Below are 17,220 nucleotides of genomic sequence, written 5' to 3'. Positions count from 1 at the left end.
ATACAGACATCATGAGCATAGAGCTCAAAAAATTTTCCCTATTTTCAACTAGCCACTCATGGGAGATAGGACAAAATTAGACAGGTAAATATCACCCTAAATATTTTAATTACCAGAGTTCAAAGAGTAAGAAAGGTAAAACTTTACCATAAAAACTCTGGACATTATTATATTGATGCCACTGAAAGACTCATCTCTATTGACTCTTTTCCTATAAATGGTATATCACAGAATAAACCTTGAAACAAACCCTGGGAAAACCTATAATCTTGTGTAAAATTAGAAGAAAAATAAACATGCCATTCAGTTCTATCTCACTTATCTGAACAAAGCATACGATTGATACTCAGTGAATATTATGTAGCTGTGAAAATGTTGAAAGAGATACGGAATGATAAGTGAGAATTAGTTGGTAGCATAGTTCTAGGTCGGTGCTCTGGTGCTGTTTGAACAAGTATCTATTCTCTTAGAGCAAACCATTCTGTGCAAACTATGAAGAATAAAACATCAGTTTAATAGTTGTATTCCAAGGATATATAACAAGGATACAGTTCCTTAAATAAGCATAATTGAATACCAAACATGGCATGTTAATACAATGAAAATGCTGTATATTACCTTATCTTTGCGCATCAAAAACAGAAGGTCTTCGGCAGAGATTACCCTTGCTCCCCGGAGCTGAGAAACTTCAGCAGCTTGCTGTAACTAACAACAAAGAGAATTTAGAATTTTTTCCCCTCCATAATCTGAATTAAATATACTACAGTCATGATGTCTCAAGAGAGATGAATATACTAAGAGTTAAAAACCTTTGGGAATAATCTGGCAATCACATTACTTCTTTAAAAAGTGAAATGTCTTATGTTTGAAAGTTAAAAAAAAACCCAGCAATTAAATTAACTCATAAGCCCACCTGTAACTGATACAATAAACAGAAATCCTTGATTTCTTTCATGCAAAAGAAAAATCATGTGCAGCTTCCAGAAATGCATTAATGCACCTGAAAATAATCTTATGAAATTTTATCCTCATATCCATGTGAGCAATGGTTTCACTCAGTATCACTAGTTGAATAAGTATATTATTAATCTGAGCTCCCATGCTGGTATGATTTGAAATAGGCCCATTCAGAACTTTAAAAGATCAACAAAAACAGTAGCTGTTTCTAATATCCAAAGGAAAAAAAATAGTTTTAGTTTTGGCAAGTCTTCAGTGGGCAAAGGATTCAGTCCATAAATCATAATACTGGACTGCATTAATTTTTTTCCACACTAATCACATGCACACAAAAAGTTAACTGTATCTGGAATGCACAACACAAAACATACTGCATGAAAAGTTAGATTCCCCCTGCAATGTTCATCTGGGCCCTTATATCTACAAAGTTGAGATTTTTCTGGAATTCAGAAGTCCTAGAAACACAATCTTACTTGAAAATGACCTGGAAAATAAAAGAATGTGAAAAATGATAGTTCTATTTTTTTGGCAAAGGCGAAATCGGTTTCTTATTTTGATTAGTTGGAAGGAACATAAAATACATCCAGATGAAAAAAATAAAGATGCTGGAGAAAACACTACAAATATGTGCCTATAACTTCTTCCAAATTTGATCAAACCGTGGTGATTGCACCACACCATCTCTGTCCAATATTATAAAAATATTTACATATAAAGGCGGTTCCTAAATGCATTCTTCTTTGAAAGGAATAAATCTAACATATTCCTGAGAACTAATCTTTAAAAAGTGACATACTGTTATCTTAACAATTATAAGGAATCAAATAGTGCATTTATTCTAAAGAAATTCTGCTCAAATGTTTAAGCGATTTTGCTAAGTAAGCTTCAAACCTTGTCTAAATACACAGACTACAAAATAGACTATAAACTCCCTATGTGTCAGCCTTACCACTGAATTTCCTGGATACTGGTGGTTGGTATATAAACATAATTCTACCTAAATATAGAAATTTAAATTTAACTGTGAGCCATTTAAAAAGAAATCTTGGGGGAAAGGTTTTAAAAAGATGATGTATCTACTCAGAAACTAAAAGTTTTCAGCAGGAAAAATTTGAACATATTTTTCTAAAAACTGGAATAGTGTCAGGGAAATGTTTTTTTCAAATAAAAACATTTCTATCACAGTATAAAATACACACAATCAGTGTGGAGAAGAACATGGGCCCAGTATCCATTTAAATGTGTGGATGTATCTAGGGAACCAGGAGGCAGCCTTGTCAAGTAACTTCGTATTTTCTTTCACGAAGGATGGTGAGGATTTGACAACTGTAAAGTACTATACAGACAGAAGTAATTTCACCTACGTTAAGAAAGGATCAGAAGTATATATCCCAGAAGAGTTTTCCCAACTAATCATTTACAAATACTATGTATCAATAAATCATCTGTATTTATAATTCTCTTCAAAATGTCAGTTTACAAACACATTAACCGGGAAAAGACAGAAAATGGAAAATAAAGACATAGGAGAGTTAGACATTTAAAACACCTATGAAAACCAGTAGACGATGACTGCAGGGATCTGGAACTTATGTCGTGGTATGTGGTCATAATTTTCAGGAAAATTTAACTTTAGTTTTCACCTATCTGCTGCACTAATTTCCTTCACCTAACTTCGTGCCCTTACTAGCACTGGCACTGCTGGAATTCTCCTAATATGCCCTGGACTTTCAAGAAGTGATTCCTTAGGACTGAATGTGATCACTGTGTTACTTCACCAAGGCTACCTGCCTCGATGTGCCTCATGCTCTAAAATTAGCCCTCCCAAACTCTGACCTCTACAGAGTGAGGCGAGCAATTTTATCAGCTAATTGCAGTGATCACACTGTAAACGTGTGTATTATGCACTGGCTTCCTTCTAGAAATTTTTGTCCATGCCTACCCGAAAAGAAATTCCTCTTTAACAATATAAAGCTTAAAAAGCTCAAAAAACAGATTAGCAGCTTGTCAATCCAGTTCCACAGAAAGCTGAGCTCAGATTTGGTCTTTCATGTGAAAGCAATTCTCGAGTCAGGAAATCAAAATCATAAAATATTCCTAATAACTTCCGTGTTAAAAAAAATTGATTCTATATTCTATGCAATCCCTCGACTTCTCAATCTTTGAAACTAAATGGAAGTTGTACTTACTTCATTACTCACTGTTGCATGTTAAATATTTCTGGTAGTAAGTAGAATAACATGAAATAATGGTATACTTCACAATTTTTTATTTATAATGAAAATAATATACATTGAATTGTAATATAAAATATGCAAGAAATAATGGGGCACAAAAATATTTTAAGACAAATCACTAGTAGAATGAGTATACAAACTTCATTTTTTTAACTTCTTTTCAGTGTAATAGTATTCATTGTTTTTGCACAACACCCAGTGCTCCATGCAATCCGTGCCCTCCATAATACCCACCACCTGGCTCCCCCAACCTCCCACCCCTTCAAATCCCTCAGGTTGTTTTTCAGAGTCCATAGTCTCTCTCGTGGTTCACCTCCCCTTCCAGTTTCCCTCAGCTCCCTTCTCCTCTCCATCTCCCCATGTCCTCCATGCTATTTGTTATGCTCCACAAATAAGTGAAACCATATGATAATTGACTCTCTCTGCTTGACTTATTTCACTCAGCATAATCTCTTCCAGTCCCGTCCATGTTGCTATAAAAGTTGGGTATTCATCCTTTCTGATGGAGGCATAATACTCCATAGTGTATATGGACCACATCTTCCTTATCCATTCGTCCGTTGAAGGGCATCTTGGTTCTTTCCACAGTTTGGCGACCGTGGCCATTGCTGCTATAAACATTGGGGTACAGATGGCCCTTCTTTTCACTACATCTGTATCTTTGGGGTAAATACCCAGTAGTGCAATTGCAGGGTCATAGGGAAGCTCTATTTTTAATTTCTTGGGGAATCTCCACACTGTTCTCCAAAGTGGCTGCACCAACTGGCATTCCCACCAACAATGTAAGAGGGTTCCCCTTTCTCCACACCCTCTCCAATACACGTTGTTTCCTGTCTTGCTAATTTTGGCCATTCTAAACTGGTGTAAGGTGGTATCTCAATGTGCAAACTTCATTTTCTTAACTATATGGATAAAGGTATAGTAATGTAACCTTGAGTTATTTATTAGCAACTTAGTAAAATATTGTGCTACAAGACATTATTATTTTACCACAACACCAACTCATGTACAATGTTTTTTCTGATAAATATTATTTGTTCTTCAAAGTAAACAAAAAATAATATAATTTATAACAACTGTTCTTCAAAGTAAACAAAAAATAATATAATTTATAACAACTGTTTAAAAGACAAAAGTGGGGCGCCTGGGTGGCTCAGTGGGTTAAAACCTCTGCCTTTGGCTCAGGTCATGATCCCAGCGTCCTCGGATCGAGCCCCGCATGGGGCTCTCTGCTCAGCAGGGAGCCTGCTTCCCTTCCTCTCTCTCTGCCTGCCTCTCTGCCTACTTGTGATCTCTGTCTGTCAAATGAATAAATAAAAATATTTAAAAGACAAAAATTTCCTTTGTTTAAATCATCATGTTTGCATTTTAAAATATTTTATGACACTTTATTTGGAAGTTGGGCATAAAAAGTCCTTAAAAATTTACATGTCATCTTAAATGCCTCATCTTTGATCCCGCAAATAAATCTCTTCTTAATTTCTCATTGTTGTTAATGACACTAACATTCAAACTCATTTTGTTTTCCTCCCTCTACTACCTTTCCACTAACCTCTGTTGATCTGGTTGTTTTGTTTTACTCTGTTCATGGTCTTGAATTTGCTCTCTACTTAGTATTCACCCTAATCTAGGCTTGTGGGGCTATTTGCATACTGGTTTCAAAATTTCAATGTCTCCAAATTGTGATGCAACCCAGATTTAAGTGCTAAAACGATCTTGCTCAAATATAATGCCCGTAATTCTTTTTCCAGGATCTATGAGAAGTCATGATTATCTAACTTCAGTGTGGTCTTTAAAGCCTGACTGACTCACAGATTTTCACTACACCTTCATTCTCATTATATTTCTTTTTTCCCGCTCATATTATTCTACAGTTAAACTCCAATAATTTCAATTATATTTTCATACTTTTATGCATTTTTAATGATTAATTTTTTAAAAAGATTTTACTTATTCACTTGTTAGACAGAGAGAGAGTGCACAAGCAGGGAGAGCAGCAGGTAGGGGGAGAAGCAGGCTCCCTGCTGAGCAAGGATCCTGATGTGGGATTTGATCCCAGGACCCCAGGATCATGACTTGAGCAGAAGGCAGACACCTAACCCATCGAACCACCCAGGCATCCTATGATTAATTTTATGTGTCAACTTGACTGGGCCATGAAGTGCTCAGACATTTGGTTGAACATTATTCTGGGTGTGACTATGAGGGTATTCTGGGATGAAATTAATATGTGAATAGGTAAAATAAGTAGACTGCCCTCCCAAATGTGGGTGGACCTCAACCTATCAGTTGAAGAACTGAATAGAACATTATCACCTCACAACTATCAGAATAGCTACAATCAGCAACACAAGAAACAACAGGTGTTGTCCAGGATGTGGAGAAAGGGGAATCTTCCTGCACTGTTGGTGGGAATGCAAATTGGTGTGGTTACTCTGGATAATAATACGGAGGTTCTTCAAGAAGTTAAAAATAGAACTACCCGGGGCGCCTGGGTGGCTCAGTGGGTTAAGCCGCTGCCTTCGGCTCAGGTCATGATCTCAGAGTCCTGGGATCGAGCCCTGCGTTGGGCTCTCTGCTCAGCGGGGAGCCTGCTTCCTCCTCTCTCTCTGCCTGCGTCTCTGCCTGCTTGTGATCTCTCTGTCAAATAAATAAATAAAATCTTTAAAAAAAAAATAGAACTACCCTATGATCCGATTGCACTACTAGGTATTTACCCAAAGGATACAAAATACTAATTCCCAAAGGGACATATGCACCCTGATGCTTATAGCGGCATTATCAACAATAGCCAAATTATGGAAAGAGCCCAGGTGTCCTTCAACTGACGAATGGATAAAAAGATCATATAAATATATATATATAAAATCTTATACACATACACGCACATACATAGAATGGAACATTACTCAGCCATAAATAAGAATGAAACTTTGCCATGTGCAATGACATGGATAGAGCTAAAGAGTATTACGCTAAATAAGAAAAATGAGTCAGTCAGAGAAAGACAAATACCACATGATTTCACTCATATGCTGAACTTACTAAAGAAAGCAAACAAGCAAAGGGAAAAAAGAGAGAGAGAGGGGCAAACCAGGAAATAGACTATTAACTATAGAGAAGAAAACTGATGGTTACCAGAGGGGAGGTGGGTGGGGGGATGGATGAAATAGGAGATGGGATTAAGGAGGGCACTTGTTGTGATGAGCACTGGGTGTTGTATGGAATTGCTGAATCACTATATTGTACACCTGAAAGTAATATTACACTGTATGTTAACTAACTTGAACTTATATAAAAACTTAACCCATAAGCGCCAAATAAAAGGGAATGGAATGCTTTCTGCCTACCTTAAAATGGAACATTGGTCTTTTTGAGAACTTCTTCCTTGGACTAAAACATCTCCTGTTTTTTAGGCTGGACTCAGGCTGGAATTATATTTCACCTCTCCTGTGTCTCCAACTTGCTAACTACAGAACTTGGGACTCCTTAGCCTCCATAATCATGGAATCCAATTCCTTACTACCTACCTACCATCTTTCTATCCATCTATCCAACCACATACACCTTCTCCATACACACACCCCCCTTATTGGTTCTGTTTTTTTCTGGAGAGCCTTAATACAGAACTATATTCAAATTATGAGACATTCTTGATTCTTTATGGGATACAGCACTTTATTCTTGAAAATATAGGTTTTAAAATAATTTTATTTTAAAAAATCTGTGATTATCTTCATACAATAGTGTTTGTTACCTAACCTAGGTGTGAAACTCATATACCCAGTTTATAATATGTTGATTATACTTGTCAATGAGTTTCTTCTTTATCTTCCTCACCCAGTTACTTAATATTTTCACTTCCCAACTACATTTTGAATAAAATCTCCAGGTCCAGGATCACCATTCCCCAACAGGCAGTTTTTAAATATTTGTCAAATGTTGGCAGCCCAGTTCCCATTGACAACTGTCAGTTTCTCCTCTTTGATATAAATGAATTGGACTAGATGAAGTCAATAAACTCTGCATCTGTCTGGGACCCATAAAAATTCGGCAAAAATGTTTCCTCTAAAGTTCCAAAAGGTCTTAAAAGTACAGCAAGTTTCACAATTATTAACATCCTGAAAATATTCCATTTTAACCACACTTCTGTTGTACCTTTTTCCTTTGTGTTTTAACTAAATCCCTGGATCTTACCTTTTTGAAGATACATAGTAAATAAATAAATAGTAAAAGGCAAGAGTTGTTGAAAGCCATGTTATGAAAAGCTAGGCTGTCCCCTGGCCTAAGATTTATTTGTCTGTCTTTCTATCCATTGGTTGACCACTCACTATTTACCAGGCCAGATTCTAGGTCAGATGATGAAAGGAAGCTCTGCTTACAACTGTACTTCTCAGCCACCAATTCTCTCTGAGTCTCCATGTTGTGACTGAAAGCAGCAGGAGTTCGGAAATCTGGATTCCAGGTCTAGCTCTACTACTCACATATTCACATAACTGTGAGATCAGATATATCAATTACTTCCCTAGATTTTTCAGTTTATAAATATATTTTTTTCTATTTGAAATGGGTAACCAATGGTTTTAATGACTACTAGGAGAATTAATAATCTTAGCAGTAACAATAGCTATCATTTATTGAATACCTAATTTGCACCAGGTACTGTACTGTGTGTTATATTCAATTTGCTTAAACATTTTTAAAATTTAAGTTAAAATGTAAATAACATTAAAAGTCAAACTATACTCTAAGTTTTTAATGACAGACATGACTACCTTATCAAACTTCTTTCCTGTGGTTCTGCTTCAAGAGGCAACCACTTTCAACTTGCTTAGCTTGTTCTACTGTTATTCACCTACCTCCATATTTGAAATATGCTTATAATATGCTTCTTTTCTTTATTTTTCACCTATAAATACTCTCAATTCTACCACTGAAGATAAAGAAGACACAGTGTTCTCAGCTGCCTCTTATTTAAGCATCTCCTTCTTCCCCTCTTGATTTTATCTACAAAATGTAATTAAAAAATTAATATCCAGTGTTTATATTTTTAGATTGTATAAACACTATTATAGCTTGGCTGCTATGAATGAATTTTTTTTATAATTTATAAAAAGATTTTTCTTGTAGTTAATATTTCCTTGATTTGTTTCTTTGCTTCTTTTTCTGTGATCCTAAAACTGTTTCATCCCAAACTCTTTGAGAGATTTGAAACATATAAGGATTTCTTTTAGTTTCTTTGTTTTTATTTTCCTTCAGAGACATCTCATCTGGAGTTCTCCAACTCTTCAGCTATTCCTTTTGGATTCTTCATTTCTTGATCCCATTTCTTGCTCTATCTTAGTTTACATCCTTATTTTGGTAGTTTTTTTTTTTTATTCTTGAGCATAGTTATATAACAGCTGCCTTAAAAACCCCATTTGCTAATATCAACACCTGGTCATTTTGGAGTCAGTTTTCATTTTGTCTTTTCTCTGGAGTATGAGTCATGTTTGCCTGTTACTTCATATTTTAAGGAATCTGGAATTTTAGCTGAGATACTGTGATTGATACCTTACAAAGACTCTGGATTCTGTTATGTTCCTCTAAAGAATATTGATTTTTTTTATTTTTTAAACAGGCAGAATGAAAACTAGAAAACTAGAATGAGCTCAAACTTCAATACCTTTCTTCCTCACCCCGTGGTGGGGCTATAGTTGAAAAATACCTCTGGTAGTTTGCTGAGAAGGGGTTTATGGGAAATAAAATTTTAAAGATCTAATATTCTGAAAATTCATTTAAGCCACTCTCACATTCAGTTAGCAAATGGGGTATGGAATTTGAGCTTAAAAATAATTTCCTTCAGAATTTTAAAGGCATTGCTCCACTGTCTTCTGCTTAAAATATTGTTGTTGAGAAGTTAGCTATTGTTGTTGTTTCTATTCTTAAGGCTTTGTGTGACCTTTTTTCCTCCTCTGAGAAACTTTTAGTGTTTTTCTTTTCATACCTAAAATTCTGAAATTTCATGGTGCAGTGCCTTGGTGAGGGTCTTTCTACATATATTTTTTTGGTACTCACAAGGATACTGTAACTCATATATTTCTGTCCTTCATGTCTGGTAAGTTTTCTTGCATCCCTCTGAATTTTTTTTCTTTCTGTTTTTCTGGGTTCTTTTTAGAACATCTATGGTCTTTGTGCCTAGGATCTCTAATACCAGAGTTTGTTTTATTCAACCTCTCCAGAGAGTAAGCCTATGTTATTTTTGCCAAGTGGATAAAGGATAGTTGACTGCCTATATGGCTTTGACAGGGACTAGGATCTTTATACTTTCAAAAAATCCTCTTGCTTTTCACCCAACCCAAGATTTCTTTCTTCAGAGATACTTTCAATCCTGATTTTTTTTTATATTATTTCTTTTCAGCATAACAGTATTCATTGTTTTTGCACCACACCCAGTGCTCCATGCAATACATGCCCTCCTTAATTTTTCCAGGTTCCAAGGTTTCATTTTTCTTAGAATTTTTAAACCTCTGGCATTTCTATCCACCTTTAAGCTTCCACAATTTTTTTGACAAATTTCATCTGTTATTTAATCTTTACCCATTTTGTCTTCGTAGGTTTATGCCTCTTTAAATTATTTTGCTGTCCTTTAGTGTGGTTTCAGAATGGTTGGAGATAAGCACATGTTATCATCCATATTTAAGCAGAAAATGATACTTTTTAAAAATGTTAACATTTACTGAATGTACTATCTTGTGCTTCTTGTCTTCTATATATTGCCTCTTTTAACCCATATGGAAAACCTGAGAGATGTTCAGGTACAAAAAACTGGTACTAAATAATAAATGCTTAACATCAAGCCATTTATCTTTCTCTCCAAGATTATTAATTTCTTATTCACAATACAGGAAGTTATGATCATTAAATCAAGCCTTACATTGTATAGAAGCCTACCCACAAAAACATTTATTTGCCTTTCAAAACATTTTCATTGCTGGCAATGAAATGGTTGCCAAAATAAAAATGGTTTGGATCAAAACATCCAAGCCAGTTGCTTCATGCAGACATAGCTTAAGGACTGAGGACTAAGCAAGTGTTTGAAAGGAAATGGATTTGTAACTAAATACAGTTAACATTCAGGATACTATAAATGTAAGATATATGACTTTGTATTTTCCTATCATATGATCTCCTTATTCTTTGTTAGTGACTGGTCTTCCACTGTCTTAGCCATCTGAAATATAAACAAGTATATAAATTGATAAAAGATGTGCCTAACTTTTTAGAGTTTCATTTTAACTTTTCTTTTTAGAATAGTAAGTCAAAGACCGTTAAGGCAAATTTTTAAAAAAAATATGATGAAGCTGTAATTATCAGTATCTCATGACTAAAAAAATTCAGTTTTATTTCTATACATATTTTAAAGAATTACCAAGTCACAATCAATATAAGCCTGCAAAGTTTTAAAAATGTCCATTAAACAATGGTTGCATTTATTGTATAAGAACAGCAAACTTGACAAGGAACTAGTTCTTTGGTTACTCTTATTTAAAATATGAAATTAGGAGAAAAACAACCATTTGTAAGTTTTCTTTTAAACTATTTTACATAGAAGTTATTCATAAGCAACTTTTAAGTCTAAACACATCAAGGTTTGCAAGTACACAAAAGGATATGTTGGAAAATTTTTAAAGCTGAAATTAAAGTAATAAACTAGGTCATAACACAGAGGACATTGGGAGAGGGAGAGGAGAAGTGAGTTGGGGGAAATTGGAGAGGGAGACAAACCATGAAAGGCAGTGGACTCTGAGAAACAAACTGAGGGTTTTGGAGGGGAGGGGCATTGGGGGGATGGATGAGCCTGGTGGTGGGTATTATGGAGGGCACGTATTGCATGGAGCACTGGGTATGCTGCATAAACAATGAATTTTGGAAGTCACACACACACACACACACACACACACACACACACACAAATTAAATTTAAAACAATAAACTAGGTGATAGTTTAAATAGCACACTATTCTGGATTACACCTTAACTACCACACTAAACTGGATTATAGTTTATTATCTGTTTATTTTTAAAGATTTTATTTATTTATTTATTTGACAGAGAGGGACAGAATACAAGCAGGGAGAGTGGCAGGGAGAGGCAGAAGTGGGCTCCTGCTGAGCAGAGAGCCCCATGTGGGACTCAATTCCACATGGGGTTATAGTTTAAATATTATACTTAACTAACTATAGTTAGTACTATTTAAAATTTAATTATTTACTATTTAATTATTAAAACTAGAATACCATGTAACTGCTTCAACCAGCACACAGAAACAGAGAAGGAGGTAAACCATAATAGATGCTAAACTATATGGAACAAACTGAGGATGGCTGGAGGGGAGGTGGGGGGGGAGATGGGGTAACTGGGTGATGGGCATCAAGGAGGGCACTTGATGGAATGAGAGCTAGGTGTTAACATGCAACTGATGAATCATCAAATTCTACCCCTGAAACTAATAATATACTATATGCTAACTAAGTTGAATTTAAATTAAATATAAAAATTTAAAAAATAAACTAAAATACATTAAAATTGTAGAAAGATGGTAGATCTTGACTTTGCTCTACATAGCAGTTGTTGTTACTCAATAATTAAAATGATATAGTGTAAAGATCTAAGGTTGTACATATTATTTGCATTTCTTAACATTTTAAAAGTGTAAACATTTTGGTAGATTACAAAATGTGTACTTTTCTTGTCTACAATTAATAATGACTCTTTTTTTCTCTGCTTATTTCAATGTCTGTGCTTCCCTCCATATTTCCTTCTGTTCCCAGTCTTCCATAAAGGTGTCCACTCAACAAGTTGTGGCCGTTAGTTATTTCTTCAAAGAACAAAAATCTAACAGGTAAAAGACTGAGTTAATTGCTTTTCTTTGAAACCCTGCTTAATTTTTCACATGATAACCTGATTTCATTTCGCCCCAGAATGTTTAGGAATAAACACAGGTCTTGTACTAAATCTTCGTGATTAGGTCAGGTTATTAAAAGCACTGAACTACAAGACCACACACAGACCAATGTAATGACTGGAAAAATCACCAAATGGAAAGAATAAGGTAATCCTAAAGAATAATCACAAGGAATGAAAAAAAAATGGATTGCTAATTTTATCTCTATTACTATTACCCTTGTTTTGGCAAAAGCAATTTTATAATTTGGTCCTTTTGTTGAGAAAATACATGGAAAAAGTGCCAACTTTAGAATTTTAGAGTTCTAACTGCTGATGCTGGGTCTTAAAACCTGTTCAATGCATGGGGGGCAACTGTCTGCTATGAAACTCAGTTAGGGTGTGGCTTCCTGTCAGTACTGTGATCTTGAAGAGTGTTCCGGATCATTTAGATTATTACCTCCTTTTATTGTCTAACCCAGTAGTTTTCTCCATGTGGACCACTGATTTCACAAACAGTTTAATCGAAAAGCTTTAAAAAATCACTAACTTCAAAAAAGTTTCCAAAACCACAGATTGTTTTCCCTTTCATGAAATTTTTAAAAATGCCTCTGGTTTGATGTTTACATTAGGCATTGTCATGCAGCATACAGTAAGCCCTGAAAAATTGCTACCTACATTTATTCAGAAATGAAAATTTAAATTTCAGGGTCATCATAAAAAGGTTATCATTTCCAGTATTCACAAAGATTAAAGATTATTATTGAACTACTGATTAGCACTAAGGACTTATTTTACCATAAACAAATTTAGGATATAAAAAATTTGTTTGGACATATACATATATACACACTATATATATATATATATATATACCATGTATATACATATGTGCATATACATGTATGTGTATACATACACACATACATATGTATTTCTATGTATATAGAGTGTATATATCACTAAAATCCCTCTCTTAACAAGTTTTAAAAAAATAACTCTCATCTGAGGTTAAAGGCTATAGAGTTCTTCAGATAGAGAGCTAATGGCTTCTGTAATAACTTGTCATGTTGAATCACCCTAACATGAAATATAATGCATGCCTTAAGGTGCATACATTCTTGAAGCTATAGTTTTAAACAGAAGAGTGGCTCTTTCTGGTCCTCAGTTTCTTCAAATGGGAACAAAAGAAAGGTAGACACCAAATGAGCTCCAAAGGTGCTTTTGGCTTTTACTTTCTGGTTCTAGTTTTTAACCTTAGGAATGGTTTACTTTTGGCTTCATAATTGAATGCTTGTATCACTGAGAGAAGAAATAAATAAAAAAGAAAACCTCTGGGGCGCCTGGGTGGCTCAGTGGGTTAAGCCACTGCCTTCGGCTCAGGTCATGATCCCAGGTCCTGGGTTCGAGCCCCACATCGGGCTTTCTGCTCAGCAGAGAGCCTGCTGCCTCCTCTCTCTCTGCCTGCCTCTCTGCCTACTTGTGATTTCTCTCTGTCAAATAAATAAATAAAATCTTAAAAAAAAAAAAAAAAAGAAAACCTCAAAGAGGTGAGGAGCAGGAGGGAGTCAGTTTTCAAAAAAAAAAAAAATCTACTTGGTTAAACCAGTAGAAATAGCAACCAATCCAATTAATTGTGTCAGTGGATGAAGTATGAGGTTGGATCATTATTTAGCATTAATGACTTATTTTACAACAATATTCCCCATGGTACACAAATCAGCAGGTGAGAGAGTTAATTATTCCAGTACCCTACCCAGTAGTTCCAGATACATTTGAAAGCCAAAGTCAGTTGCAAAATGGGATTAAAGCAACGCAATTACCAATACATAATTAAGATTGGTCTGTACCTGATTCTAATCCGCTCTTTGCTTTTATCATAAGATGAACATAGATAATTTGTATATACTTCCCCCTCAGTCTGTCAGAGAAAGTAGCCCTATTCAAATTTTGTATTCAAACTTCGCTTGCATAGGAAAACCAATCTATGTTGTATATAGTATTTGTCAAATTAGAAGACGTATATGTAAAACTAAATGAAAAGTCAGGTTTCCTGGGCTCAGATGTCAGTCCCATATTCTACTGAAGAATTAAAAAGGTTATTTAAAAGGACTCAAAAGGTTATATAGTACAAATCTTGTTACACTCACAGGTCATTGTGAAGATCAAATGAAATAATGTTGTATAGGCACCTGGACTTTAAGCACAACAGAAGCATAATGTATTGCTTAGGAATGACCCATTCTTGGTTAGAGGATTAAAAAAGTAATCTATATAAGGAAAGGGGAAAAAAAGTCTACTGATAATTTGACCAGCAGAGAAAATGTTTTAGATTTGTTATTTAAACCCAAACCAGGATATTCTTAAGAGATTCCTTGACATCAAGCTAAAATGGTACCACCATCCTGCAACACTCCCACGGTCACATTCTGAGAAAGCAGACAACATAGAAAAGACAGAGTTCCACATTCTTCAACAAATGCAAGTGACATGCCACAGCCTCTCTGAGGTCTCCTCGAACTCAAGCACAGACCGAATCACCCTCTTCCCATTGTTTCTGGGGACATGGTAAGACTTCAGCCAGCTAACCACTTATCACCCTACTTTGTAAAGATCTCTTTATAAAAAGGCTTCCCTTCAAGAATGCAAACTCCATTAATGTAGTCTCCACAGACCACATAAAGGCTATGAATCTTAAGAGAGACTCAAAGACATTGCTACAGATTATCTGAAACATCTAAAGAAAATCTGACTCATCTGGAGTTAGCTCAGTTAGATACTAGCCATTGTGAATTTCCAGCCAAAAGGCAAATCAAGTTGTGCCTCCAACTCTAATCAGGATTTGTAGAAAATCTCAATTTATATAATTTATCTGGCTGAATCTCAGCTAACGTATGTGTGTCTGGGGTAACTCTGGGGATGACCCATACAGGAGCACTGGTATTTACCTGAATATACCAGTCAGTTTACTGGTCAGGAGCTTGGAAATAAAAAAGATAACATAGTTAAACTGGGAATTTGGAGAGAGTTTACCCAGAAACTATTTATGAAGATGTGGGGAAGGTTTAGGGAAACCGCAAGGGGTAGTGTGGCATCCTCCTGGCTCTAAGAGCAACAGAGGCCATTATGAACCCTAGGCTTAGAGGGGGAAGGGGAAGGTAGCCACCACCTGAGCCCGGAAGCTGGTGAAGCCCACCCTGCCAGGGATACAGCTACCTTTGGCCTTACGTTCATTCATCCCACTCTCAGCAATCCTGCTGGTGCCTCTCACTGGCCAAACTCAACCAGAAGTCAGACGGCAAGAGAGATCTAAAGAGATGAGCCTCTCAGGGTACAGAAAAGGCGGAAGGGTGAAAAGTGAGTCTAGAAGGACAAACATTAGATGTCCATTATCACCTGAGTCTTCAGCCTTACTAAGGCTACTTTCCCCCTTAAATACCAGAAGTAGAATAGTTTTCATTTCCTTTTAAAATCTTCTGTTCAGACAATTTAAAAACAGAAATGGGTGGCAAGTGTCCTCCTCCAAATATACAATGTGATCTGGTGATGGAAATTATAATCCTAGATTCTAAGACTTAATTTAAGGAACGATAGCACCAATAATACACAGAACAAGAACATAAACTAGCACATAATGTATACACTACAAGATGACTAACGTATTTGACATATTTTAAAAATTGTTAGTTTTTCTAATTTTTGCAAAAATCCTATGAGTTAAGGGATATTAATATTTTAGTTTTTTTCATAGATAAGGGAACAGCAGCTCAGAGCATTTATATGACAAAGATATGACTAGAACAAGTCTTTTAGACAATAACTCCCTGTTTCCGTTGTATCCCATGGCTAGTATCTTTTCTATGGCAGCTAACTTTTCCATTTTCCTCATGTAAACTAATAGTTAATAGTTTCCTCATATAAACTAATATTTAAGTATGTAAAATTCAGTAACTTGACCAATCAGCATTCAACACTTTACAGAATTTAGACAGCATTAACAGTTTAATATAATTTTCATGGAGTTTTAAAAGTCTCTGATACAAATTTCTGGAAATATTCTTGTGTAAACATAGCTTGGTTTTTGGAGTAGAAAAAATTTTTTCATATGGTCCATAACAGATCTACTCTTAGACACATAGCAATTAGTTTAGAAGTCTGAATGTGCCATTAAGACTTTAATTAAGGGGTGCCTGAGTGGCTCAGTCGGTTAAGCGTCTGCCTGAGGCTCAGATCATGATCCCTGGGTCCGTGATCCTGAACCTCAAGTCAGGCTCCATGCTGAGTGGGGAGCCTGCTTCTCCCTTTGCCTCTACCCCTCCCTCTGCTCATGCTCTCTCTCCCCCTCTCTCTCTTCCTCTCTCAAATAAACAAATAAAATATTTTTTAAAAGAACACTTTAATTAAATTCAAAGTTAGCAGTTAATGTTTCAGCTCCAATCCTGGGTGTATGATCTTGTGCCAAATGATTAATGTGTCTTATCTTCAAGTCCCCATTTTTAATATGGATGTAATGATACTTGCATCTTGGGGTTGTGTAAGGACCACGTTAAATTATACATGCAAAGTGTCTGGCACAGATTCTCAAGAAATATTCATTCCTGTTGTACTCTCACCATTTTCTGTCCCAAAGGATGTGTGTTGGAGTTCATGTGAAAAGTGTGAGCACAGAACCTGACAAAAAGTCCTTCTCTCTGCCTTCTTGTAGGGAAGGGTATAGAAGGGAAAGGGAATTTTCACCAACTAATTTTATTCAAGTGTCATATATTTATAGATTCCAGTGTTGTCCCATCCCCATCAGTATTTGTGCTCTGTATTGTTTAAATTATTTAGTTATGAATTGTCACAGTCATAGCTATGAATTAATTAGAAGGGGAAAACTCCCCGAAATGATTTACTTTTGTGATAATGGCAGTTAGTGAATAAATGTAAATAAGTACTACAAATACATAAATAACTATAGGTAGAATACTCACTTTGCATTTTTACTTCTCTAAAGCACCTAACCTAGTATATAGCACAGGTAATTAAGACAAGAAATTAAAAGAAAGGATATATAATTTGGATGGTTAATTAATAGAAGTTCTAGAACAGAATACGGAGG

General features: G+C 35.4%; 1 protein-coding gene across 1 annotated transcript in view; it reads right to left on the bottom strand.

Annotated features, from left to right (window-relative positions):
- SUPT3H (SPT3 homolog, SAGA and STAGA complex component) overlaps nucleotides 1-17,220 on the bottom strand; it is a 566,769-nt gene that overhangs the window by 184,833 nt on the left and 364,716 nt on the right. Inside the window, exon 4 of the mRNA XM_047733198.1 lies at nucleotides 619-705. Coding sequence (XP_047589154.1) covers nucleotides 619-705 — 87 coding nt within the window. The remainder of the gene's footprint in view (nucleotides 1-618; nucleotides 706-17,220) is intronic.

The sequence above is a fragment of the Lutra lutra genome, chromosome 6 (genome assembly GCF_902655055.1).
Source record: "Lutra lutra chromosome 6, mLutLut1.2, whole genome shotgun sequence".
NCBI lineage: Eukaryota > Metazoa > Chordata > Mammalia > Carnivora > Mustelidae > Lutra > Lutra lutra.
Note: the sequence above shows the minus strand (reverse complement) of the source record. Positions and strands in the feature narration are given on the sequence as shown.